The 26,615-nt window shown below is 55.9% G+C and overlaps 1 protein-coding gene across 1 annotated transcript; it reads left to right on the top strand.

The window, feature by feature from the left end:
• Positions 1 to 179: 179 nt before the first annotated feature.
• TANGO6 (transport and golgi organization 6 homolog) lies at positions 180 to 25,160 on the top strand (the record flags this gene model as incomplete). The annotated part of the gene is made up of 17 exons (XM_057401947.1): positions 180 to 806; positions 1,049 to 1,165; positions 2,584 to 2,734; positions 3,557 to 3,681; positions 4,173 to 4,335; positions 4,883 to 4,965; positions 8,604 to 8,716; positions 10,115 to 10,291; positions 11,468 to 11,594; positions 12,504 to 12,683; positions 15,645 to 15,779; positions 17,054 to 17,557; positions 17,724 to 17,781; positions 19,838 to 19,990; positions 22,966 to 23,117; positions 24,156 to 24,269; positions 24,984 to 25,160. Coding segments are annotated over 17 exons (3,156 nt in total), but the record flags the coding sequence as incomplete, so codon positions are not given.
• Between the last annotated feature and the right edge of the window lie 1,455 nt (positions 25,161 to 26,615).

Here is a 26,615-nt window from a genome sequence, read left to right as displayed (position 1 = left end):
CTCTCTGGAAGCTGTTAACTTCTGTTGGACGCAGCCGGAGCTTGCGCTCGGCACAGGGACGAGCCTCGGCTTGGGGGCTCCCACAGAACACCTCACCCTCCAGCGGGGCTGCAGACGGGGCCCGCACCACCACGTCCCCACACAGACAACAGGGGGGCTGATGTCCCTCTGCGGGCCCGTTGCTGCGGCCGCCCGCCGGGCCCGGTGAGCGGGATGGCGAGGCCGTGCCCGGCCCGGAGGGTGCCCTGCGGCTGGAGACGCTGCGCAGCAACGTGTCGGCGCTGGAGGAGCAGCTGCGGCGGGAGCCGGGCTGGGCGGCTCTGCGCGGCCTGCGCCGTGCCGTGCTGGCCCGGGCCCCCGCGCTGGCAGCCGGGGCGGCGAGCGAAGCCGACCCGTGCTGGGCCGCCGCCTGCGCGCTGCTGGCGCTGCTGCTGTGCCTCAAGGAGCGCCTGGCCGAGCTCGCCGCCGCTCCCGCTGCCCGCGGGGCCGGGGCCGGGGCCGCTCCGCCGCCCAGCGCCGACACTCTGAGCGTGGCGCAGGGCCGGGCGGTCGGGCGGGCGCTGCGGGCCGCCGTGGGGCTGGGCCTGGTGCCCTACCTGCCGCCGGGAGTGGGGCAGCTCCCGGGGCCCCGCGCGCCGGCCCCGGCACCGCCGGCTACCAGCGGGGCCCGGCTCCACGCTGCCACCGTCGCCCTGTCCGAGCTGGCCCAGCACCCTGCGCTGGGTGCCCCGCTGCTCGCCCGCCACCTGGGCCTCCTTCTCGCCAGCCTCTGCCTGCTGGGCCATGGACCTGCTGCCTACAGCCAGGTCCGTGGGTCTCTGCTTCCATCCCCTCGGTGCCGGTGTTAGCACCCAGCCGAGCTCACGCCCCATGGCTGGAGCCCCATAGCTCCCAGTAGCATCTCCCATGCCACGCGTGTTAATCCTCATGCAGGGGAATAGATGGGAACCAGGGAGCCTGGAGAAGGGCTGGAGGGGCTCCGGCACGGAGTTGGGACCAGTGGGTTTAATGCCGGTGTCCTCCCCGCCCTGGGGTTTGTTTTGAACAGGGTATTTCGGAAGCAGAGCGAGCACGATGCCGGGAAACCCTGCAGCACATCCTGGACCGCATCTACCAGCCACTGGCGGTGCGGGAGCTGCTCATCCTGCAGGGACGGCCTAAGCAGGTACCCAGAGGTAGCAGGGAGCCGCTGGCATGGAGCGCAGGGACTGTGTGTTCCCACCCTCAGAGGGTTCTTTTGCTGCTCCACTGCAGTGTGCTCACACCTTACAAACCAGTGCAGCACGCTGGTCCCTGCGTCTGTAGGCTGCTGGGTGTGCTTTCCATGCATGGCAGCAGCTCAGGCCCTGCTGTATGGGTGTGTGGGTGAGTGTGATCTCTCATTGTAGCACATGCTGCCTTGGCTTGGCAGTTCCATTGCTGTGCCTGGCCAAGCAAAGCGCCTGCTCTTCCAGAACCTTCCCCTCTCCATGCAAGGGGAGCAAAACAGTGCTGCCTTAGCACTGCCTGGTGCTTGAGGCCTTTTCAAAGGCTACCTCGTGGTGGTGGGGAGGAGGAGGTGGGAAATCTTGATACTGCTTTTAGAAAGTCCTTAGGGAAGGGAGCACAGATCCCTGCTCCAAGGGTGCTGTGGGTGGGTGTGTGCCCACCTGCAGTGTCATGGTTTGGGGGTCAGGACACAGGTAATGCAGGGTGACTGGATTAGGTGCAGCTCTCTGCCACAAAGTGATCCTCCAGCTGGTATCACAGCAGTTCCCAAAGGCAGAAGCTGGCTGTCCCACCTGTGAGGGATGGACAGGGTCCATACGAGGTGCTTGCTTGTGCAGGGCCTTGCTCTCAGTCCACAGTGGTTCTGCAGAAAAACAGGGGTCTCCTGGTTAAACAAGCTGAGCTGACATCCCAAGCTGATCTTTGGATAATGTCTGTAGTAACATGCTGTAGTTTTGGGTCAGCCCTGAAGCGATCAGGCAGTTGGATTAGATGATCAGTGTAGGTCCCTTCCAGCTGAAAATGTTCTGTCTCCCTAAACACAGCAGGGCTGGCCTGTCTTCTCAGGGTGTCCAGGCAGACACCTCCATTCAGACAGCTCACACTATGGGTTTGCAGTCTCCTGACAGCTCTGCTGTTCCTGCTGTCCTGGGGGATTGCTTTGCTCAAACAGGGACCCTGAGGGCTCACAGTGCCACCTCTGCAGCGCAGTGTGCCACATCCTGGCAGGGTTCACTGCTGCAGACCCCTTACCTGCATCAAACCTGACTTGTCCCCCAGGCTCCCTGTGCTTCATTTTGATAATGAGGCAGTCAGAGCTGCTGCCTGATCCTGGTAGGCTTTAATTAAGGAGAGGGGCTTAATTAAAGGGGCTGCACAAGGGCCTGTTTCTGGGGAGGCTGGCCTCTCTCATTAAGCCTTAATTTGCTTTGTGCTGCTGGATGAAGAAGTGATTTATTTAAAACCTTTCCCTGTCCTGTGCTCCTATCTGGTCACAAGTCATGGAGGGCAGGGTGCAGGCTGTTTGCCTGTCAGTGGGGGGTGCACAGGGGTGTGCAAATATGCTCCTTACCCAGCTCCTTTGTTTCCTTTCAGAGTCCTTCCTCTCCTGAGGAAGAAACAAAGCCAGCCCTTGTGCGAGCCCCGGGGTGGCTGCGGCGCCTCTGTGGTCAGCTGCTCTCCGAGAGGCTGATGAGACCCAGTGGGGTTCAGGCTGTGGTTCGGGGCATCATGGAGGGGACGTGCGGTGAGTAGGGTGCTCTGGCACTGCTCTTGGCTTCCAGTGTCGCAGATTAAAAGAGACTGTGATGATGTGTCTGAGATGTTCGATCCCACAAGAGGCCCAAGACAGGCAGTGCCATCAGAACACTGAAATGGGAAACAGCTTTTGTCAGGCCAGGCTGACTCTGTCACATACACGCAGATTCTGCCTCTGGCTATGCAGAACTCCCAAATGGTGAATGCCTTCCAACTGCAAACGCTTTTAGTTTGGGGTACACCATCCCATTTGAGGTCCAGATCGAAAGCCCCTGAACTCATTTAACCTGTTTATACCTCCGTGGGGTCACACCTTGCGTGTGTTCATTCTGAGGAGCTGTGCCAGTGGTGGTTTCGTGGGAGCTGTGTGTGGTGCTGGGCTGTGAGCAGCCGCAGTGAGACCTGTCCTACTCTTGGGCTCAGCAGCCTTGCTCTCCTGCTCTCCCATTTCCTGCCAGGGAAGGAAACTGTTGCTCTCTAAAAGCTGAATCCCACGGTTTTTAGTGCCAGAGCCACCTCCAGCCAATACCAACCTGATGACACCAGCCAAGCATGACTTCCCTCTACTTTTTGGCCCTTGCACCTATTTGTAGAAGCTGTTTTCCATCATCATATATCTTGGATAGTATTTTTTCCCTTTCTGTCGTTAGGTTTAGGTGTCTCCTGAAAGAGGCATGGTTAAAGAGGGTAGTAAAAGCCAGAAATGCCTTTTTTTTTTTTTTCTGGGCCAGAAACATCTGGCTTCAGCCAAACCTTTCCATGCTGTTTGCTGTCGGTCGGAGCTGATCTTGGCTCTGTGCTGCTGTAGCAGGTGGCGCTGGTGCTGAGGCAGCAGCTGTGGACTGGAGAAAATGCGACGCGGTTGCAAAGATCCTGGCTTCCTGCCCGCAGCAGTGCTGTTCCCTGCAGGAGTACTACCGACTGGTTTGTCCCCAGGTAGGTCTATCTCTTCCCTTCCCTTCACTGCTGGCCCTGACTGGGAATGCAGAGCCAGCTTCCAGCTTGGAGAGTGTTGGTACTGTCACATCCGCTCGAGCGTGGCCTGGCTCAAGCTAGGACAACGTGGAGTTGTGTTTCTGCTGCTCTGGCAGTGGGATGTATTTCCTCCCTACTCCTGAATTTTCCATGTTTGATTGAAATGCTGCATAATTTTTCCTGATGGCACGAGAGCTGTTCAGTGCTGCGCTACAAGGAGCTCTCTGCTGTGGAGCTCTTGCTTCCAGCCTTTGGCTGTGGGAGTGGTGCGGGCTCTTGATTTGAGCCAGAAATTCATCCCACATTAACATGCACATGGGAAGGAGAACAGCTCATGTAATGTTACAGCATACAAGAGGCTCCTCAATGTGCTGTTGGCTGCAAGAAGCCTGCCTGGCCCCCTTCTGAGGTGCTGCTCATCTTTGTTCCTTTACTGTGGACTTCCCTTCCAGGTTCTGGGCTTGCTGCACATCCAGGACAAGCTGACAGCACTCCAGTTCCAGCGTGTGGCCACCACGACGCTGCTCACCATGGCGAAAGAGCACCCTCAGCTGGCAGAGAAGTACCTGCTCCAGCCCCTGCTGGCACCGCTGCTGCGATGCTCAGAGACAGCAGGTACTGGCTGATCAGACAAGAATCTGTTTTCTTTTCTCCGTGGTCTTTTGTCTTTCCATCAGAATTTTCCCTGGCCGGTTTCTGGGCTGCTGAGCGTGAAAGCCCAGCCCTGCCAGCTGTGAATGTGTCTCTGTGGCTGGGTGCAGTGCATGTACTAGCACCTGAGTCAAATTACTGCAGTCTAAAAGCTGAATAGTGGGGCTTCTGCCATGAGCTTCTTGGGAAACTCTCGCAGTCTGACAGTCTTGTTTTGGCCTTCTGGACGGAAGCTGTCGGTTCCCCACGCTGACCAAGCAGCTCTCCAGGGAATAATCCATTGAGAGGTTGTGGTCTGCTTTAACTGGCTTCTAACCTTGAGGTGTTTACAACAGTGTAGTGATATTTAGAGCAGCTAATGAGGGCTCATTGGTTCCCATGCTGCCTCGATGGAGGGAAAGCAAGAGAGCTGTCAAAGTGTGCTTTCTGGTGCTGGGCATGGTGGGGTTGCTGTTCTGTTGGAGACTCCCCAGAGTGTGGAGGTGCTGATGTTTCTGCCCTTTGTTTTCAGAGCTACTACTGGAAGATCTATCAGCAGGGGCTGTGCGGGTGACAGAGGCAGAGCTTGGCAGCTGCGTGGAAGATGTGCTCAAGGTATTGTGTCTGATTAAGGCCTGAGGGTAGGTGAGAAAACTACTCTAAGAGCTGCTTTGAGACTTTCTGAGCAGTTCAGTGTGTGTGTGACCGTGACAAAACTCAGTGTCCCCTGCAGTTGTGATGCTGAGGTGAGGCCAAGAGCTGTGCAGAGTAACCTCCTATGCTATGCTGCACTGGTGGGACTGCAGCTTTATGTTGGATACCAGAGGCGCTGCCTGAGTCCCTTCAAATGTTCTCACCCCTAAATGTTCTGAGATGGGAGTGAGCTCTTGCTGTTTTTTTCCCAGTGTCTTTCTGGTGTGTCAAAGTAAGACAAGTCTGAGCAGTGGGCTGGGAGCCAGGAGTCTCCATGGTGCTTTCATATCCTTTTTCTTCATGAGCTGCAGCAAGATTTTGTGAGCATTGCTAAATTATGCAGCTTCTGCAGGACTCCAACACAGCAGGAGGCCCTAGTCAGGAGGTCCATGGACCTGGCACACCTTGCCTTGAGCTGTCAGTCCTGGTCTGAGGTGATGCTGCTGCTTACCTTCCAGCATCAGCATTGTGCAGCTGGTCAGAGGGAAGGACAGACTGCAGGGAATCTGCAGGTGCTGAATCTTCAGAGGATGCCTGAACTCTCCTCCCAGGCTGTTGCTGATCCCCTTCTCTTTAGTGGCTCTGCCTCAGTTTCCTTCCTGTAGAGCATGGGTAATAAGGCTCACGTTGAGCCCTGTTACCTGTGTGGGAGGGAGTTATTCCCAGGAATTCTGGGAGCTGCTCTTCCTGCCTCTGAGGTCTGCAGAGGGCAGCCTGAGCCAGTGCTGGAGCCGAAGCCTCTTTAGAGCTCCTGCAGCATTAATTCCTCACAGAGGAATGAATGGCAGCCAGCTTTTGTGCTGGGCCAAAATGCTTCTGAAGGAGTGACCTGGGAAAGAGGGCACTTGAGGTATCAGCAAGTGGCTGGCTGTGCTGCTTGGTCCTGCAGTGAGGGCAGCTTGGCAGGGCCCTGGCTTGGCTTGGCGGTTGTGCAGCCACTTGGCAGTGATGCATTCGCAGTGGGTGTCATGAAATGAGCAGATTCAGTGCGGCTCTGGGGCTGCTGAGCTGTTGCTGTGGTGTAAAGAGAATGAAGGTGAACTTGGAGGCATCACAGAGCCATGGGGAGAGGTGGGAGAGCTTTCACAGTTACCATGATGTCTGCTGTTAGGAAGCAGAGAATGTGTGGGTATGGGGCAAGGAGGGTGGGCAGCAGCTCAGCCACAGGGGAGATACTGTGAGTGGCTATGTCCTCAGTTCAGGTGTCCCAGAAAGTGGGGGAGGACAGTGCTATTAGTTCCCATGGGGTGCCCCTGTGGTTCCTCTTCCCCTGCTGTCTCTCAGGCAGCTAAAAACATCGGTCTGTGTAGTCCCACGAGACAAGGGGGGTAAATTGATAATGATATATAAGGAAAAATGAGTATGCTGTTTTGCAGGGACCATTCTGAGCTGAACCCAGTGACACATGCATTTCCATGTTCATGAAAACAATTTTGAAACTGGGTGGGCAATCCTTCAGCAGCTGCTGGTGTCCATCCACCTCCTCTGGGGCTGCTTGCAGTGCAAGACAGTACCTGGAGGCAGTGGTGGGGCCTTGGAGCTGATTTGTGTGCCCAGCTTTCAAAGCAGAAGGGATTATTTGAGCTCAGCAGCTCTCCCAGCCCGGATCAAGTACTGGGGATGGGGAGGGTTAAGGAAAATGGAAGGTAACTTGGATCTCATCAAGAAAGCACTCTGGCTTTGCCAGTAACAGATCACTTTCTATATTAACAGGATGTGTCTTGTGGGCAGGACGGTGGAGGCTTAGCATCTTCTCTGGAGCTCCTTAGTGCAAGAGGTCCCTTGGAGTTACAAACAGGGTGTTCAGCAGCATAGATCTTGGATCTGGTGCTTGGAGAAGAAGTAGGGTCCATCTTGTGATCCTTATTAAGGAACAGGGTTTTCTGTGGAGGAGGCCTCTCTTCTGAAACCTTTCCTCGTAGTTCCTTTTTCTGCCATTCCCACCAGCACCACACTGCAGGCTTTGCTGCCTGCTCTGACAGAAGCCCAGCTCTCTGATGCAGGTTCCAACCCAGAAGGACATCTCCAGCCCAGGAATTCAATTTTAAGAAGCTGGTGACTTGCTTACTGGCATGCCCCTAGGCAGGCTAAGCACTTAAATGCTGTGATTGTTGTAGTATTTTGTGTAGTAATGATTTGTTGTAACTAGCTGGCAGGCAGAGACCAGTCTGGAGGGCTGCTCTGTGGCTCCCTTCACAATGAGTGTTGGGGGAGTTTGGGGCGGATCCCTCCTTAATGGCATAGTGCTGGAGGCCTGACAGCAGCCAGATTAGTGACAGAGGCTTCAGCCTGTGGATTTGTGGGGGTTTCTTGCTTGGCAAGTGTCATTTGATGCTGAGTGAGAAACCATCCTTGGGGCTTCATCAGGGAGGCTTTGTGTACAAAAGGTTCTGGTTAGGAAGAATGGCTCCACAGGGATTAGCACAGGAAAAAAGGTCTGTTTGCATCAATACAGCAGGGCAGAATGTTATCAGGACAATCTCCCTCCTACCTGGGTTGTCACACTGCCTTGAGCAGGCAAAAGCTCTTTGGTTTGTCTCCTGGGCACCTCCAGCCTTGGAACAGGGATTATTCTCCAGCTGCAAAGGCTGGAGGTGTGGGAAGCACTCTGGTGTGAAGGAACAACAGCTTCTGAACAGGTAGTTCACTGTCTCACACAGCTGGAAATCTCTTAGAGAAGTGATAAAAGGACTTTTATTTCCCTGCACCTTCCTTTTTTTCAAAGCTAAAAGCTACAGGAGATAGAGCCTGATAAAATGAGAAGCTGAACGCATCAACCCTGTGTCCAGCTGGGTCAAGGTTGGTGTTTAACCGTTTTCTAGACCAAGTTTTCCCAGCATTATGGCTTTGACTGAAAGCATCATACCTGGCTTCTGGTTTCAGACAATTCCTTTAAAAGGATTCAAAAGAAAACACAGTGTCATAAGACTCTTGTGAGTGTTTTTCCTCTGCTCTGTGGGCAGCGAGGTAAGACTTGTGTGCAGTGAGCTGGTAGCAGTGGCTTGCCTGCGAAGGGTGTGCTGGTTTCGTGGAGGAGGGCATTGACCATGTTTTGGGAGGGTGCTGCTTGAGATGGAGGAGAGGCACATAGGCCTACAAACTTCCTTAGAGCCGCTGCAACTCACTTGCTCTGCTCAGCACATGTCAGCCCAGCTGCCGTGCTAGGGACTGATCTCTGTATTTGAGATTTGGCTCTAAGTGCAGTATTTCCATAAAGATTTGCTAATTCAGAGGTGCCTGTTGCATCTCTCTTAACACAAGGCATTACCCCTAAGCAGCAGACTTCTTGAACAGCTGGCTGCAGTGTTCCTGTAGCTTGGAGCCTTTCTGTGGTTAAGCAAATGCTGGGAGAAAGATGGTGCTGAAGGCTGCTTTTAAAACAGAATATGGCATAATCAGGGAAAACAGGCTTCAGACAGAAAGGAACAGAGCCTGAAAACCCTCTGCCCTCCTCCCTGGCAGCAGCCATTCTGTGCACAGACATTCTTTGTCCTTCCCTTTGCCTTCCTTCTGCTCCATGCAGGTGTTTGACTCTCCTCCCTGTGCCCTTCTCTCCGTAGGTGTATGTGGTTGGAAATGACAGCTCGAGCCTGCTGCTGGGATCCTTACAGTCAGTCCTGGGAGTGGTTTTTTCCCTCTATTCCTTCGCCAAGCAGAATGTGTCATACTTACGGTAAGGAAGGATTGCACACAGCTCCTTCTTGGGGTTTTGTCTTCTGCTTTCTGCCCACCTCCAAGGGACGTGCTCTATATGAGCACATACAGTAGTCAAGACCAGTTCTTTCACCCTGAAGAGCTCTCATTCAAAGTAGTCAGTAATACAGGCAGAGTCATGGTGCACAACCTTACTGGTAGACCTGTGCCCAAGGAAGCAGCCCTCACATTAGGTTTTGTCTTTCCTGAAGCCCAAATGTTTGGTGTAGAGGCAAACGTGCCCTGTGGGAGCACAGGTTAACCTCTCAATGCCTGCTTCAGAGCAGGGATTGTGATTGTATGTGGATGGAGATGATGGTACTTGACTGAGTGTTGGAGAGATCTGTGTACTGGGGATCTAGAAACAGGATAAAACAGCTTGAGCACTGGCTCTTGGAAATACAAGATTGCTCTTCTCCTGTCTGGGATCACTCTCCTCTGATGCATAGCTGTCCCTCACACTGTGCCCAGCTCCCCCACGACTGATACATGATGGTAAGCACCACTTGTGTCAGTCATGGTGGTAGAGAAGGTGGTGACCTGCTGCTGGCTGTCCTCTATCCTTTCCCCTCCCAGGCTTTCCGTGGGCTGCCCTGCGTTTGGACCAGGCTGGTAAAATTACTCCTGGTGGGGTTTACTCTGCTTTGGTGATACCGGCATGCGGGTGCTGGAGGCTTTCCCTAAAAGGTTTATGTAGACACAGCCTCTACTATTATTAAAGACATCGTTAATCACTTCAAAGAGTAGTGACTGCTGTGGCAAGTCCGGAGAACAAGCCAAGTTAACACTGCTGCTGGCTGAACAGAGTCACTCCTCGCTTCTCTGTTTGCAAAGGAATTTGGCAGGGGTAACTAAAACCACAGCTGCCTGGAAGCATTCAGGTTTCCAGACCCCTGGCACAGTGCAACAGTGCTACTCCACCTCATTAACCTGCATCTTTTCTTGGCAAGGGTTCCCACGCCACCTTTCAGTGCTCCCTGTCTCCTTCCTCCTCTTCCTTGGCACAGCTGACAGCTCTGTGCTTTGTCATGTTGGCGTGAAGCACCAGGCACATCGTGCTGAGGCTGCGTGGAAGTGGCTGTCCTTGTACAGACACGCTGTTCAAACAGAGTGCTCCCTTCCTCGCAGGGCTGAAGTCTTGAAGGACCCAAATCCTTCCATCTGGGAGTGCCAGAAGGACCGGAGGTGCTGCTGATCCCCTTATAAACTTGCACAAATGCCTTCAGCTGACAGAGCTGTCAGCTAGAGCATCCCAAGGGGTGCCCATGGTTGATGCAGACAACTCTTTTCTTTCCCACCCAGAGATGGGTAGTCCCACTGCAGTGCTGGGGTGCAGTGGGCAGAGAAAGGTCACCACTGCTTGCTCTCTCCTTGCCAGCTCCCCATGCCAGGAGATCCTGCTGTGGTTCCTGGAGAAGTCGGAGCGGGAGGTGTCACTGGCAGTGCTGGAGGGCTTTGCAGGGCTCAACAGCATCGTGCCCACCCTCCACCCGAGGTGCCGGTTCTGTGCGGGCAGCGAGGGTGGAGCCACCATTGCAGTGGAGGAGACCATCAGGTGAGTGCTGTCGGGGCAGTGCCCAGGCATCATTTAGCATGTAGGCCTTTTCATGGTGCCTTTTTGTGCCTGGTAGAGTCCAGGTGAGTGTGGGGCTGGCAGAGCTGTCCCACTGCAGTCTTGTCCCCCCCCAACCACACAGGTAGCTGCTGTCTGCTCCAAGCTTGGGCAAGTGATGTTTCTTGTCTCTGGGTTCCCTATACACGCCACAGAGCTCTGACTTTCAGCCCTTAAAAGCAGCCTGCTCTGTCTGAGTGTTAGTGTGTGCTCTCACTGTGCTTGTCCTGAGTCCCATGTCCTGCCTGCAGGGTGTCTGGGAATGGGACGTGCTCCTTCAGTCCCAGTACTCGCCAGATTCAACTTCCAGCCTCCAGCTTAAGCCTGCCTCATGGCAGATCATAGCTGTGTGTATGAGTGAAATCACTCAGACACAGGTGGCACCACAGCAGCAAGAACTCCAGTTATGCCAACGCCTGAACTCCCCTCCTGCTCTTGCAGATGGTCTCTATGAGTAGACACAGAGCGTGGCCATGTGGGAAATAAACTGCAGCGATTAGACTCCAGCCAGGCAAACTGGGCCTCTTCAGCAGTGTGGCATTTGGTGTCAAGAGGGGTGGCTGTTAGTTGGCAGGTACAAGCCCGAGGCAGTGCGATTGAGCAGTCAGAGCGCACGGCTCCCGCCCAAGAGCGTCCGTAACAAAACCCTGTAAAAATACACTTGTTTTGGCTTCATTTCAGTGTGTTCCTGACCTGAATTAAAAGAAGGTCTGCACTGGTTAAACTGGGTATACTTTAAAATTACTCCTTAACAGCCATGGCTGTGCCCATGTCTGCCCTATTTTCATGGTTATGACCACTGCATGAATTAACCAGCGCTAATCCCATTCTTTGTAGGATGGCTGGGTTAAACATGTGCATTGTGCTCATGGTTTCTGCAATGTTACTCCTTTAATGAATGCAGGTTAATTAACGAACTGAGTGTGTGATCACATAGGCCAAATGAACTGAGCAGTAGTTTGGCTCAGGTGCCTCCAGGCTTCTGCTTTCTGGTAGTGCTGGGAAGGGAGATTTACAGGAGTGCAGAAGCAGGGTTTCACCTTGCTGTTCAGTACTTTAGAGCCAGCCCTGGAAAAGGTCTGGATGCATTCATGTAGGTGACACAGGGACTTGTTTCAGTGATGAAGATGATGCCCTCTACCAGAAGATTTCTTTGGAGCAGTGCCACGTGGAGAACTTGGTGGAGCTTTTGTCTCACTGTCAGAAGAGTGGTCTAGCCGGAGACTTCTTCATCCGCTGCCTGCAGGTAAGGGCAGGCAAGTCACTGGGTTGGGGCACATCTGCAGGAACAGCTTCCTCAGACTGAGTATGGCAGATGGGAAAGGAGACCAGTGGTCCCCTTACATGGCTTTGGAGCTCTGAACCAGGCTACTGCACATGTTGGAGCAGTCCTGCTGTGTGCTGGGCAGAGCAGCATAGGTGCAGAAGGCAGCCCTGGTGTCCCTGAAATGGTTAACCGTTGTTCCCCCCCCCCCCAGTCTCTTTTGACAACCAGAGCATGTCTGAAGTTTAATGGTGTGTTTGAGGCCATGAATGATCCCCGTTGGTTTCTTGGCTTTAGCAAGGGGGCCCAGGCACCTGCTCCCTTTGATCCTGTTCAGAGTCCCTGCAGTTCCCTCCTGGCAGTGCCTGGGCTGCATTTTCTGTGCCCTTGCTGGTAGTTGGAGCCCCAGCCCACAGTCACACAGGTTGTACAGCATCGTGGGTGTAGAGAGCTGTGGGCAGCTCTCAGAGACCTTGATTGCACCCAGTGGAAAGTCCTGGTTGCATGAGGAGTCAACATGAGCTCTGCAAAGGGGAAGGGCACTCTGGATGCCTCCGTGAGCAGCCATGGCCAAAATCAAGGCTGCCAGCAGAGACCCAGCCAGCCTCACAGCCCAGAGGATGGTTTGCCCTAGGACAAGTGTTCAGTGGTGCTCATTGTGGTGTCCGTGGAGGTTTGTGAGGGTTTGGCCTAGTGACAAGTGAGCATCTGGAAAAGGGACAAGGCTGGAAGAGGGGAGGTAACCAGGAACCCTTTGCAGCAGCATGGAGGTTTGGATCACATGGACCTGCTGTGCCCATGACTACTGGCACAGTGACCGCAGTGTTCCTGGTGTGGATTTGCCTGTGTCTAACCAGTGCATGTCCATGTCCTGTTCTTTCTTCCCTGCAGGCACTGACTCATGTGGCTGCGGAGGATGAGGTGGCTTCAAACTTGGCTGCAGCGCCTGGAGGGAGTCTCTTGGAGCTGGAGCAGTACCACGCCGGGCAGAGGAGGAAGCTGCTGGTCCTGCAGCTTGTGGCCACGCTGTGCGAGAACATCTCAGACACTGTGTTCACAGATGTTGCTCAGGTTGGTCATGACAAACCCCTGGGGTATCAGCTGGAGCGTGTGGCAGAGCTCTGGGCTGCTGGGCTCTAAGGAGACAGTGGCTAAGAAACAGCTGGAGAAAGGTAGAGCATCCCCAGGAAAAGCAGTTTATTGATTCAGTTGTGTCTCAAAAAGACACTGTCCTCTGCAGTGCCAGCAGGAAGGGCAGAGTGAGCTGCAGAGAAAGGACAGAGAAGCCCAGCAGATACTTTCATATTTGTGTCCATGGTTGTGTATTAAAAGCCAAGAGAGCAGCCTGTGTGTTAACAGGAACTGACTCAACCACCTTCTCTCCTTTGAGCAAAATTTATTCACAAGTTTAACAAAGCTTTAAAATATCTGTACCCAACAGACTTTTAAAGCAAGCGCTGGCTGCTTATCCATGATGTCAGTCCTGTTTCTGATGACACTGCTGCCACATCCTGCCACAAAATATATTAAATATTGTGGTTCCCAAGGCCAGCTGGGGCTCCTTGAGCCTGGTACCAAAAAGGACTGGGAAGGCACAGTATTCCCCAGCTGATCAGTGCATTTGAACTTCCTCATCCTGGTGTTCTGGAGTATTTTTGAGTGTGGGTTTTTTTGGTTGGTTTTATGTTTCACCTCGGTGACCTGGTTATGCCAGTTAACTGTGACTGGCTCGAGCAGAGGCGGTCACTGCGAGCACAGGTGTCCTCACTTTTTCCTTTGGGACAAAGGAGTCTTTGTGTGTGCTGTGCAGTGACAGAGGGGACCCAGGCAGTGTCATTGCAGTGCCAGGGGGAGTGGCAGCCAGCGGGGCTTTGTCCCTACCTGCCTCTCCATCACACCCACCAGCACAGACCCGCTCCGCTGCCTGGGTCACAAAGTTAGGATGGGAAGTGGGGAAGGATTTGCCAGGTTCTGGGTGCAGTGTGAGTCCAATATAAAAAGAAGCAACCTCCAAAAAAGAAACCCAGACAAAAAAACAATTACACTTCCCCTGGGGTTGTGTTTCAGAGAGGGACAGGCAGTTGCAGAACTGATATTGAGCAGGTTCTGCAGTGCAGGGTTTCTTTGGGGTTTTTGCTCTTGCTGTGGGCACTCTGGTCAACGGCTTTATGCTTAGTGGAGTTGGAGCAAGCGTGATCTGCCTTCCCAAAGCCAGAGCCCAGGAATGGCAGCAGCTGTGGACACCCTCAGCAGCACAGTTTATTTTATTTACATCCCCCCAGCTTTCATTGGGTTGACTTGATTTCCTTGATGCTCCAGTGGTGCTCTCCTCCTGCATGAGACTTAAATGTGCCACAGTCGTTTATTTTATAACCTTTTTTCCTCCTTCTAGATTAAGATGGGGTATTTTTCCCTCTAGATTTCTTTTAGCCTTTTGTTTTTCTCAGTAGCTATCTACTGAGAGATTATTGAGTCATGATGCTCCTATATTTTTTTTTTGCATTAAATATAATTTCAACCCGTACAGCTTGTGTGTCGCTGTTGTGTGAGAGCAGATGTTCTGACGTTTACTTTCTTGCTGTTTGATGACATGTCTTTTCTGGACTAATCAGGCCAGAAGGTACCTAAGCCGTTTCCACAGCTGCTCCCAGCCTGCTTCCTTCCTTGCTGCAGCAGGGATGTGGTTTTACAAGGCAGGCAGTGATTGATCAGCTCTTCTGATGAGGAAACATGTTGTTTGCACCCAATGCCCATGTCCTGCAGGCTGGAAATGAATTTGGTGCAATAGTACCTTGTTGCTCTCATACTTGGGAGCAAAGTAGTTCCTGCTCTTTTGCAATATGCCTGTTCCATTGGAAGGACCCTGGTCCAGCCCCTTCCCAGCACAGCTGGCAAAGGCATGGGGAAAATAAACTCGCTGATTTCAAGTTCCATTAGAAAGGCAGGAAGCGTGGAGGATGAGGGGGGTTGGTGTTTAATGTTGAGAAGGCGAATGGCAACCAGGCAGGATCATTATGGGCCTGGGGAGAAAAGAAGCCCACAGAATACGTAACACACATGGTAAATGGCCCAGATCGAGTGTGGCTCTATGGGGGTAGCTGGTGGCTGAGGAGGGAGGCCTATGGACAGCCGTCAGGAGCTGGAGCTCTGTGGGCTGTCCTAGGCAAGGGCAAGTGCTGGCAGCACCTGCTGGGGACACTCTCTGCATCTACTTGAGTTTTCCAAGCCTAGGACTTTCTCTAGCACAATTTCATACAAACCCTTTGTGTTTCCCTGTTGTTATCACCAACACGACCTTCCCTCTCAGCCCCATCCCATTTGGCTTCCCAGCTCCCATCCCATGGCCATAGAGCAGGGACAGGAGGCAGAGAAGGAGCTGTTTTCCCTCTTCTGGCTCCTGCAGCCCTCACAGGGGCTTCTGCTGCCAAGAGTGAGCACCGTGGTTTAGCCATCACCTTGTTGCAGGCTGTGGTGGGTGGGCAGTAGCCCAGACCATGCTAGAGCCCAGTGGCTGTGGGCACTGATGGACTGGGCTGCCTGGCTCAGCCCTTCTCTCAAAATCCTCCTTTAGACTGTCTGATGAGGGGCTGGGGACTGTGATCCCAGAAAATTAGCCCAACTGTGCTGCTGCCAGAGGGACAGAGAGTGGTTCAAGAGCTCCAGTCCCATCGAGGAGTCCAGCTCCCTTCTGCGTCCCCAGTGGATCCACACTTGGACTGCACTAATGTCCCAGCTGTCCCCCAGGTCACTGTGGCTCCCCAGTCCTGCTGATACCACTCAATGGACAGGGGGATGTAAAGGGAGTTGGGAAGGTGCTGGTCAGGTATGGGGCTGAGAGGGAAGTTCAGGGTGGCGTTAACAACAGGGAAACACAAAGGGTTCGTATGATACCATGCTAAAGAAAGGCTTGGCCTGGGAAAAATGAAATAGATGCAGAGACAGTGAGAACCCAAGAGCTGAGGGCTGCAGGAGGCAGCAGCACCACAGGGATCCCTGTTCCTGACCACTGTTACCTGCTTCTCTTGCTGGCAGGTGCAGGAGTTTGTGGCAGCCACGCTGCAGCGGGCCTGTGCCAGCCCGTCACAAGGCCCCGGCGCGGCCGTGGAGGCACAGACCCTTGCCATGGCCATGGGGCTGGTGGCAGCCATGCTCGGTGGAGCTGTGCAGGTGAGGGGTGATGCTGGGTGCTGGGTGGCCTTGGGGTGTGGGGAGGGGATACCAGGCACCATCCCATTGTGTCCAGCCACGGGATGCTGCAGCCTGGGTGCTCACTCGATTGCAGTCTCTGATCAGTCCTAGCATGTATATGTGTGTATATATATTTTTTCCTTGTGGCACTGGCTGAGAGTTTGACCTCGTCAAGGCAGCCCTAAGAGCCTGGGTAATTAATTTATAATCCAAAAGGAAGGCTCTGACAGAGCAGTGCAATCATGTACAGCATCTTTCAATACCAGCACTGCATCCTCTGCATCCCTCATTCACAAGCTCCATCTCCGGAGCACAATGAACTTCCTAGTATTGGCTGTACCGGTATGTAAGATGTATAAATATCATAGAATCAATTAGGTTGTAAAGATCTTTAAGATCATCAACTCCAGCCGTTAGCCCAAGACTGCCAAGTCCACCACTAAGCCATGTCACTAAGGGCTTCTCTAAAGACATCCTTTCCAAAGCTGGTACATCACCCGGTTGCCCCGTGACACAGTGACTGAACTGGGATCAGGGAGCAAGCACATGTTCATTACCTCACTGTAATCACTCTGGCTTCCACTTACATCATTGAGCTGTAGGGGTTGCTTCATCCCCGGACATGCCCAAAGGAAAATGCAACTGTTAATGAAAAATGATTATTGTGTCTTATTGCTAAATTTCTGACACTGGGAAAATAACATCGTTTAGCTGGAGAAGACTTAAAACCAGAATCTTGCGACTGTAATGGGCCCCCTCCCAGGCGAGCTCCTGCTCCGCTCTGGCGTTAATGGGAGCAACTTGACTTCACAAATTGAATGCAAACCAGCTGAAAAGCTGTTGGGATTTCAGTGGCCGAGGCCTTTTTTACAGAATCATCCAAAAGCTCTACTAAAGCATCACTTTTCAGGTCTTACAGCCCAGATTTTGCTTTAGCAGTTAAACCTGAGTTAGGGCAGGAATTTCTCCCTCTTGGGTGCTGCAGTCTGAGGACAGGTTGCAGCTTCTTTGCCTGGAGCTTCCTTCCAAGCAGGACCAAAGGCAGGAACAGTGGTAGAGATGTCCTCAGCTCAGCCCCTATGCTAAGCAGCAGGGTCCTGCATGGACACCACTTTCGTTTGGGCTCTTCCTCTTCCCATCCTGTCCAATAGCACCTTGGGACAGATCCATGTGCTTTGCTCCCAGGAGCACCCCAGGGACCAAACCTACATTGCCACTGCAGTGATGCCAGTGCTGCTTCTCTCCTCCCACAGCTACAATCCAGCGACTTCGCCGTGCTGAAGCGGTTGGTGCCGCTGCTGGAGGAGCTCTCCCGCACCTACCCTGAGCCCGTCACCCAGGAGCTGGCCTCAGACCTGCGCATCGCCATCTGCACCCACGGGGCCTTTTCCCCCGGGACACTGGGTGCTGCTGCTGACGGCGTGCTGGGGAAGAAGCCAGGGACTGGAGTGCAGAGGCCTGCTGGCGTTCCCAGTGGAACACCAAACCTGAAGGGTGGCTGGGCACCATCATGGCACAGCCACAGCAACTCCTCGGCTCCTGGGCAGAGGAGTGAAGAGCAGACACTGAGCCGTGAGCCCAGCACCACTGGTCCTGCTCTAGCCCCATGTACTGACAGCCCAGCTGGGCTCCAGGAGCTCCTGGTGTCAGCCTACGACCCACAGCCGCCGGGCCGGGCAGCCGCGCTGCGCTGCCTCACCAGCCTCATCACACAGCGCGATCCAGAGGCCCTGAAGCTTCAGGAGAAACTCCTGCAGGTATCAGGCTCCCACTGTGGTCCCCATCCTGTGCAGAGCCGGGGCTGGGGATGGTCCCTGTTAGCTGAGAGCCCTCTGACTGTGCCATTACTGGTGACTGAAGGCATCAGGCAGGAGGGACCAGGGCTGAGGGGCTGCTGCCAGTGGTGCTCCCTTCTCCTTGCAGGTGTTCCTGGAGAACGTGCAGCACGAGGATGCCTTCGTCTACCTCTCAGCTATCCAAGGTGAGTGGTGCCTGGCCAGGGCAAGTGGCAGTGCTTTGTAGGAGAAGGTTTTGTGCTGGGGGGGGGGGGGGGGTGGGTAAGGAGAGCAAAGCACAGGGGACCTGTGGCCAGGCTGAGGGCTCAGCATGTTTTGTCCTCCTGGACTGTGTGGTGTTTGGTCAAGCCTGGAGCCACATGCAGGTTTTGTACTGTGTTCCCAAAGCCAGCAGGCTTTGCCTCCCAGTTGTTCTTACTCAGTGGGTAATTAGTTCATTTACCTTCTGACTGAACTGCTGGATCTGCCCAGACCACAGGTGCCTCCTTAATGGAGCCAGACCCCGAGGTGAGGGCATCCTGGGCAGGCTCACCCTCAGGGCATTCCCTGGCTAGAGGACACCCAGGAGCCCATCCCTGTTCCTGTGCCAGGTCCATGCCACTGGCCTGGGGCTGCAGTTTCAGTGCAGTGTGAGCACCCTGGCCCTGCACCCAGCTGACTTCCTGGCTTCCAGGTCTGTTCTGCTGAGGCTGGCAGAGGAGCCAGGGCTGTGGGGACCCACTGGTGCTCCCTCAGGGCTCTGCCACATCCATCCCGATGGAAAAGGCAGTAACAACCCAGTGCTGCCACTGCTTATGCTGCTTCCAAGAAAACCCTTGGGTCTGTGCTTGCGCCGGGATGCACAGCACAGCCCCATGGCACTGGTGCCATTAGGATTCACAGGCAGGTGCCTCCATACCCAGGATAATGCAGGCATCCTGTACGACAGTGGGTCATGGTGCACCAGGTTACATGGAAGGGAGGTGCCATTCCCATGCCCAAAGCCATACCAGCGGTGCCAGGAGCCCCAACTGCCTTGGATAGGGAACCTTTAGCAGCAGCTGGAAAAGGAGCTTATCACTGTGCTTCCTTCTGCCTGTACGGTCTTGAGTGGGATGGGTTTGTCCTTGCCCTGCAGGTGAAACACAAACTCCCCAACCGTCCCCCGGTGATTAATTCACCCTCTTCAGCTGCCTCCGTGTTTCACTGCGGCTGTGATTAACCCTGACGCGGTTCCTTGTGGCAGTGACTCAGGCAGCCCCTGCTGTGCTGGCACCGCAGCTTGCCATGCGTGATGCTGGACACTGCCAGTGGGGTCCCTGCTGCCATGCTCCAGCTCCCCAGTGCAGGGGCAGGGCTTGCCCACCGCTATGCTGGTGCTGGGACTGGTGCTGGTTGTCATGCAGCCAGGCTCTGGGCAAGGTAAAGCCAGAGGAGAGGTCGCTGCCCCACTGGATGTGCCTGGGCTTGCAGAGGGTAACCAACTCTGGGCACCCTCTGATAACCAGGGAATGGGGTTGGAGGTGAAGGCGGATGCTCCTGGAGGGCAGGGGAATGGGGCTCACCATGACTCACTGCTTGGCACTGCTGAGGCTGTGTTTGCCCTTTCCCTGGAGAGCAGCTGCCTTTCCCCATCAGAGAGGCGCCTGCTGCCTGCGCTTTCCCCCAGCCTGCATCTCTAAAGGGATGGTAAAGCCAGTGCAGCCCTGCAGCACAGCCCGTCCTGTATCCCGTGTCTGGGGTCTGACCTCTCTTTATCCCTGGGGAGATGTGGCAGGCATGGGGCGCACTTAGGCTCCAGCTCCCAGCTGAGCCATGCAAACCCAGGGGCTTCATGGAGCTCCAATGGGCACAAGGACACCCCAGGAACATGTGCCTGATGGCCAGGATCAGGGAGCAGTGACCAGACACTGCCTGCACATGGCCTGCAGTACCCAGCTGTGCTGTTGCTGGGCCAGCTCAGGGCAAACCCTGCAGCCAGCAAGGTGAGTCAATGCTGGGTTGATGAACGTTAACCAGCAGCAATTAGTGGGCACCTGCTGCCAACTTCTAAATTACTTATTTTTCAGCTTGGCACCCAACCAGGCCCAGCACTGGGCTGCCCCAGTGCTGTGGTTTTGTGTGAGGCTGGGGCAGTGCAGGGGTCCTGCAGGTGATGGCTGCACCCAGGACATGGGGTAGCACAGCCACCGGTGGTTCCTCTGCCGAGGGTGGTGGCATGTGCCCGGCTCTGACCCACACTTAACCTCTCACTGCCCCCAGGTATTGCCCTGCTCTCCAGCGAGTACCCAGAGCGGATCCTGCCCATCCTGCTGGCAGAGTACCGGTGCCCAGCACGTGGCACGGAGGATGCTGCAGCTGCCATCACCAGGATGAAGCTGGGCGAGGTGCTGATGCGTGTCACCCAGGCACTGGGTGAGTCCATAGCCACGTCCATGAGCACGGCAGTGCTGGATGCTGACAGCAGCTGCAGCACTGTGCAGCCCCTCGCCGTGCTCTTCTGTGCCGCCAGCTCCAGGGGGTAAAGCACATGGGGGATTTTGGTAGTCCAAAAGTGAGAACCAGCTCCTACAGCCTGGTATGAGCAGGATTGGAGTGGTGGATCCTGTCGGCAGCCCACTGTCCCCTCAGCTGGCAGCACTGGGTTTGGAGGCTGCTGGGAAGCGCCTGGACACGCAGGGCTGAGGGGTAGAAGCTGGATGAGGCCTTTCCGGCAGCTGCTGTTGGGACATGTCCTAAAACGCCTTGTCTTATTCCCAGCAGAGGCCAGCGCGGCGAGAGCATGTACTGAGAGCTCTCTATGGCCAGGGAAGGTGGCAGCTGCTGTCCTTGCTGCTGGACAGCCAGGCAAGGGTTCCCCATCAACAGCGGGTGCTTTGTTCCCTGGTTGGCCATGGCAGAACCAACCTCCTCCTGCAGAGCCAAGACTGCCTGAGCCCCTGGGACCTGTGCTGGCTGCCTGGCTTGCTGGAGCTCTCCTCTGGGGCACAGCAGTTTCCCCTGGCCATGGTGACATCCCTGAGCAACGCCACTGCAGGCATCCCACTGGGGCCAGTGCTTCTAGGGCCAGGTCATGCTGCTGCCCTGCCCAGCTGCCAGGATGAGGACGGCATTGCAGCCAGTGATCCCATCATCTCCCAGTGGAGCTCCGGTGGGCAGTGTGATAGGCAGCAAACGCTCTTAGTGTCTAAAGGCCCTCGGGCAATGTCCGTCCATCCAGCCCTCGCTTTGCATGGCACTGCACGGTGCTGGGTTTCCCTCGGCAGGGCTGGCAGTGGGACGGTGGCACAGCCTCCGCTGAGGTTCTCCCCCCACTCCTCAGTGCCTCTGCCGCGGGCAGTAGCTCCAACGCGTCCTGGCTCGCCTGCGTATTTATAGAGCAAATCGCACAAAGTTGTTTTTGTTGCAAAGCTTCAGGATTTAAGAGCGAGCGCTTATCCGGCGCTTCCAGAAGCGCTCTGCTGCCTACAGTGCCGAGCTCTTGCGGCTGCTCTGGGACCGCTGTGCCTCCCTCCTGCCTCATCCCTGTCTCTCTCTCTGCCTGACATCCACTGGAGTGGCTTTTTCCCATCCAGGAGGGGATTTTACAGCAGGCTCCTATTGCCTGGCAAATCACCAAAGCACAGTCCTGTCTCCAGCAACGTGGGGCCAAGTGCTACGCAAGGATTCGTACAGACCTTGCGCCAACACAATTAGCTGTTGCTGCAAACCCATTAAATCTGCTCTGGGTGCACCACAACAGACCTTCTCCCTTCTCTGTCAAGGGAGCATGCGCCTGGTTTGCTGCAGGAAAGGAAGCACTTCATGCTCTTTCTGTGGCTGACCAGCAGTGTGCTGTTGGCTTTGGAGGAGCTTGGATCGTCCAGTAGTGCTTGGACTGACTCCTGGGGTGCAAGGACTGAGCAGGCTGCATTCCCAAGCAAGCATGGCCATCCTTGGCATCACGGTGCTGCCCTGAGCTCTCCCACCCTGTGCCATGGAGGAGCCATCCCTGCTTCTCCAAGTGCGTAGTGTGAGAGAGAGGGCCATGTAGGAAGAGTGAAGCTGCAATGGAATGGTCCTACAAAAGGACCTGGTTTGCCTGTTCCTGCCCAGCTCTTGGCCATCACATGGTTGCACACAGCCCAAGGCTGTCAGTGTGCCAGTGGTGCAGGGGCTGACCAACCCCAGCCCCTCACAGTAGAAGCCCTGAGCCACCATGTGCAGGATGGTGGGGTTCCTCCACTACCCATGGGGCTTATTTCTGTCCCTGCATCCTGGGGCATCCCACTGCCTCCACTGGCTGCAAGACACATACAATCACAGAGTGGTTAAGGTTGGAAAAGACCAGCTCCAACCCCTGCCATGGGCAGGGACACCTTGCACTAGAGCAGCTTGCTCCAAGCCCGTGTCCAACCTGGCCTTGAACACTGCCAGGGATGGGGCAGCCACAGCTTCTCTGGGCACCCTGTGCCAGAGCCTCAGCACCCTCACAGGGAAGAGCTTCTTTCTTACATCCAACCCAAACGTCCCATGTTTCAGTTTTAACTCATCACCCCTTGTCCTATCACTGCAGTCCCTGATGAAGAGTCCCTCTCAAACATCCTTGTAGCCCCCTTCAGACACTGGAAGCTGCTCTGAGGTCTCCACGGAGCCTCTTCTTCCCCAGGCTGAACAGCCCCGATGTTCTCAGCCTGTCCCCATACAGGAGGTGCTCCAGCCCCTGAGCATCCTCATGGCCTGCTCTGGACTTGCTCCAACAGCTCTGTGTCCTTATGCTGGGGACACTGGAACTGTCATCAGTACTCCAAGTGGTGTCAAACCAGTGTCCAAGGAGTATCCAGAGCTCAGGAGAGCCAGGAAACCACCAGACTCAGAGTGGGAGCTGTGCCCATGCCATGGCCACCAGCCATCCATCTCGCACAGGACCATGTGCCTGGGTGATTGTGCATGCCGGTCACGGGCTCTGTGTGCAGACCTGTAATTAGGCGGCTCACACATCCCCGGGGCCTCCATGTGCTAATTGGGGTGGGGGTTTGTGCAGCTGAATTATGTGAGAACTTGGGCTTCGCACATCGTTTCTGTGGCTGTTCTGGGGTCACCTCTGAATGGCCCCGTGGGAGCTGGAGGATGTGGAGGGCAGCCCCACACAAAGGTCTTGGCTGTTGGGTCTGTTGGGGGTTGCTGGTGTCCCGCAAGTCCCCGCTGAGGCTCTGTCCATGCTTCACAGAGAGCTGTGCCAGGGTCCCTGTACCGGGCACAAGCCACGCTCCAGATGTTGCATACAGCTGTTTGGTGGTGCTGCAAGGAGCAGGGAGCAATCTAGTTGCTCCTACTGCAGCGGGGCTTTGTTAGGAAGGGGCTGTGGGTGTCTCCTTGCCCATGACGTGCTGCTCTGCTCTCTCTTGCAGGGGACATGGTGTTCAAACACCGGGAGCCACTGGTCCAGGCCTTCCTGCAGGGTGCACGGGACCCTGACAGCGCGCTGCGGGCCAGCAGCCTCTCCAACCTGGGCGAGCTCTGCCAGCGCCTCGGCTTTCAGCTGGGCTCCATTGTCCAGGAGGTACCAGCTCCATCCCAGCGCTGCCAGCCCTTTCCCGGGGTCCCTGCCTCCTTAATGAGGGTGGTTTGTTGGTGGATGCTGAACTGCTGAATGCTCGTTGCTGGGGACACAACAGCTTGGGGTTTCCATAAAGGACATGAGTGGTAGTTCCTGATATTGCAGGATATAAAAATCATTGGACCTCGCAGCAAACCCTCAGGAAATTCTAGCCTTGATTTTTAGGGCTAAAAGATCTGTAATCAGCTTTATAATTGGATGTTGTTTGTGCAGAGAAGCGATAGCCCAAGGAAAAACTGTGGTGCTGCTCCACCCATGGCAGTCTGCAGGAAGAGACCTGGGGGCACATTTATTACCTGCCAAAGGCACCTCCTCATGCTTAATGATAAATCCTTACCAGTCCATTATCAGCATCAAAACCCAGCTGATAGCTGGTGGGGTGAGACACTGGTGCTAGAGCCACCAGAGCTGTGATCCTGGTGGGGTGGGCCTTGCTTCTGTGGGGATCTTCTCCCAGATCTCCTTGCTGGGAGTTGCCGGCATCACATTTGGCAGCCCTTGAGCTGGTGGCTCTGTGATCCTGTAGGAGTTAAGACCTTCAGCCCACGTTGCCTCCTGGAGTGGGAGGAAGGTCAGGAGACATCAGTGACACAGTGCACAGGGTTCTTTCCCTGCTCCCCACTCACAGCCACGCAGCATCAGTGGGGTACCGGCAGTCTGACGAGATGCCAGCGTGCCACACGCTGCTATTTTGGGAAGGCTTGAGCTGTGCTAATTCTCCGGCTGTCACTGCTGGGGTTTAATTAGGTTCCTTTGACTATGCCTGCTTTTTATAAAGCTTCTCAAGGCAGCTGTGTGGAAGGAGAGGGAGGGCTGCTCGCTGCCCTGTGCCACGCGAAAATCAACCCCCCTGGGCTGGGTGCTGGCAGGGGAATGTCCAGCTGGGAGTAGGGGTCCCATCCTCATCATCACCTGCTGCTCTACTGGGTCCCCCAGCATCCCCCTGCCCTTGATGACGGTTCTCCCACCCTGTCCCCACAGGTCACCTCCTGTGTGACGGCCATAGCCAGGACAGACCCTGAGGCAGAAGTGCGAAGAGCCGCTGTGCACGTGGTGGTGGTGCTGCTGCGGGGGCTCAGTGAGAAGGCCACTGAGGTGGGTCACATCCCTGCCTCTCGCCAGGGCCAGAGAGTCTCTGCCAGGCTCCTTGGCACCCCCAGGCCCTGTGAGGGCTGCAGAGCTCATTCCCAGGCAGCTTCCAGGGAAAGTCTCATGGGACTGGGGCTTCCAGCTTGTGCCTCCCTCACCGAAGGGTCCCTTTGCACTGGATCCTTCTTGGGACAGATAGGACTTCATGGGGCCATCTCCCTGAGCTGCTTGGCTATGCTGTGGGGCAGAGCCATGCTGTGGGGCAGAGCCACGCCATGCCATGGGTAGTGCCAGCTCCTGGGAGGTGTGGGAGTTGTTCATCACTGATTTGACTTGGTAATGCCCAGTTTATCCGTGGGCCGTGGCCTCCCTCCCCACTTCCCATCTCTGAACATGTTGGGACTCAGCTCCCGTGGAGGAAATGGCTGATTCCCCATGGGAATACCCACAGCCAAGATCTCTGCTTCCCTTCATGCCCCCATGCTGGGGGGGGGGGGGGGGCACCACAATGTGCCGGTGCTGGACTGCACTGCTGCTCTGTGGGGAAACTGGAGTCACTGCCTGAGGCAAGGGGGGCGGTGGTGCCGCTGCGTCCCGGCACCAGCAGTGTCAGCGGAAGGGCCAGCACTGCGCCTGCTAGGGCACGCTTGGGGTTGTGGTTTGGGTTGTTGCGGGTGCGGGCGAGACCCCGGCGGATGCTGACGCTCCTCCTGCCCCCAGGTGCTGCAGGACGTCCTTCGGGACCTTTACCGGCTGCTGAAGCACGTGGTGGTGGCTGAGCCTGACGGTGCAACCAAGCTGCATGCACAGCTGGCGCTGGAGGAGCTGGACACGGTGATGAGGAGGGTTCTCTTCCCCACACAAACGCTGGAGAAGAAGATCACGGTGCTGCCATAGGCTGCAGAAGTTAACTCTTCCTGCTCAGGAGCTGGGGCCAGCTCTCCAAGGGGAAGGGTTTGCTGTGCCCCTGGGATACCGCCAGCCAGGAGATGGCTGGGGCAATATGGACTCGCTGGGATGGGGCAGGAAATAAAATGGAGATGTGCTCAGCACTGTGTCCGTGATGTCTCTGGGAGCTTTGTGAAGCTTCTGGGTGCCGTCGTTGCCATGTCCCAGCCTTCGTGTGCTTGGGCTGGTGGCAGTGACCCAGGCTCTGAGTGAGCACTTGGGTGCCGTGGAAGGGTGGGCATCAGCCAAGGGCGCCAGGAGGTGAGGGGTCTGCACAGCCACACAGCCTGGCCTGGTCCTCCCTGGCACTGTGCTCATGCCATGAAGGTGCTGGAGGGAGCTGGGACTGCTGGGATGCTGGCAGAGCCTGCATGCTCCCTGCTGGGTGCCCGCTGGCATGGAGGAAGCTGTTCTGGGTGCCAGCCCTGGATGAGGGACAGGGACAATCCCTGGAGGCAGCAGCTGAGCCAGCTTCTAAATGTTGTGATTTTAGCCAAATCTGAGTGATTTTCCCGGGGTGGGGGGTGGGGGGAGAAGGAGGCGGAACTGGCATTGCCAAACCTGCCAAGGTGGTGATGCCACAGTGCCGGGAGTGGGGCTGCATTTAGGACCCCATGCCCCTCTGCAGTGTCCCTGGGGAAGGCCCTGCCGTGGCACTGTCCTTCTGCGCCTGTTGCTGGGGTCTCCCTCACAGTGAGATCTTAGGATGGGGCCCTTCCACTGCAGCACCAGGAGCCCCATCTGTGCCAGGACCATGTGTGCTCGGGGACATCCCAATATCAGTATCACCCATCTCCCTGCAGCCAGGGCAGCCCCCATGAGTGCTGCAGCACCACGGGCCCCACTGCTGCACCATGGACGCACCGGGTGGGGGGAGCAGGGCTGGGGACTGCGGTAACGCAGAGCCCTCAGGGGCCCAGCCCAGAGTCCCCCTTTGCACTGGGCAGCCCCAGCCCCGCCATGCTCGGCCCCGGGTACCTGATACCGGTGCCGGATGGTGTGAGGTGCGCAGCACCGCTGTTCCCCGCAGGATTGAGGCTGCTGGGCTGTGTGTTCACCCCGCAGCGAAGCCGCCTGCGCCGGGCCCGCACCTCGCCGTGCCGTGCCGGGTGTGCTCGGGCAGCGGGAGCGCATTGTCCTCACCGGAGAGCGGCTGCAGCCCCGCGCTCCTCGCTGTCGCTGCCGCCAGCCCACACCGGTGCCGGTGCCGCGCACGCCGCGATGCTGCCGTACGGGCTGAGCCTCCCCGGGGCCGGCCGCAAGCAGCAGGGGACGGATTCTGAATGAAAAGTCTCTTTTGATGGGGCTGGGCGGGCGCCGTCCGGCCATCCTGCCGCAGGGAACAACGCGGGTGGCTGTGCTGCAGGAGGAGGGAGTTTGGTTTCCATCTCGGGCAGGGCTCCG

This window comes from Pezoporus wallicus, unplaced genomic scaffold, assembly GCF_028554395.1.
Source record: "Pezoporus wallicus isolate ANWC-B61680 ecotype Strahan unplaced genomic scaffold, APGP_CSIRO_Pwel_v1 contig_10187, whole genome shotgun sequence".
Lineage (NCBI taxonomy): Eukaryota > Metazoa > Chordata > Aves > Psittaciformes > Psittacidae > Pezoporus > Pezoporus wallicus.
This window is presented reverse-complemented; position numbering and strand designations above follow the sequence as displayed.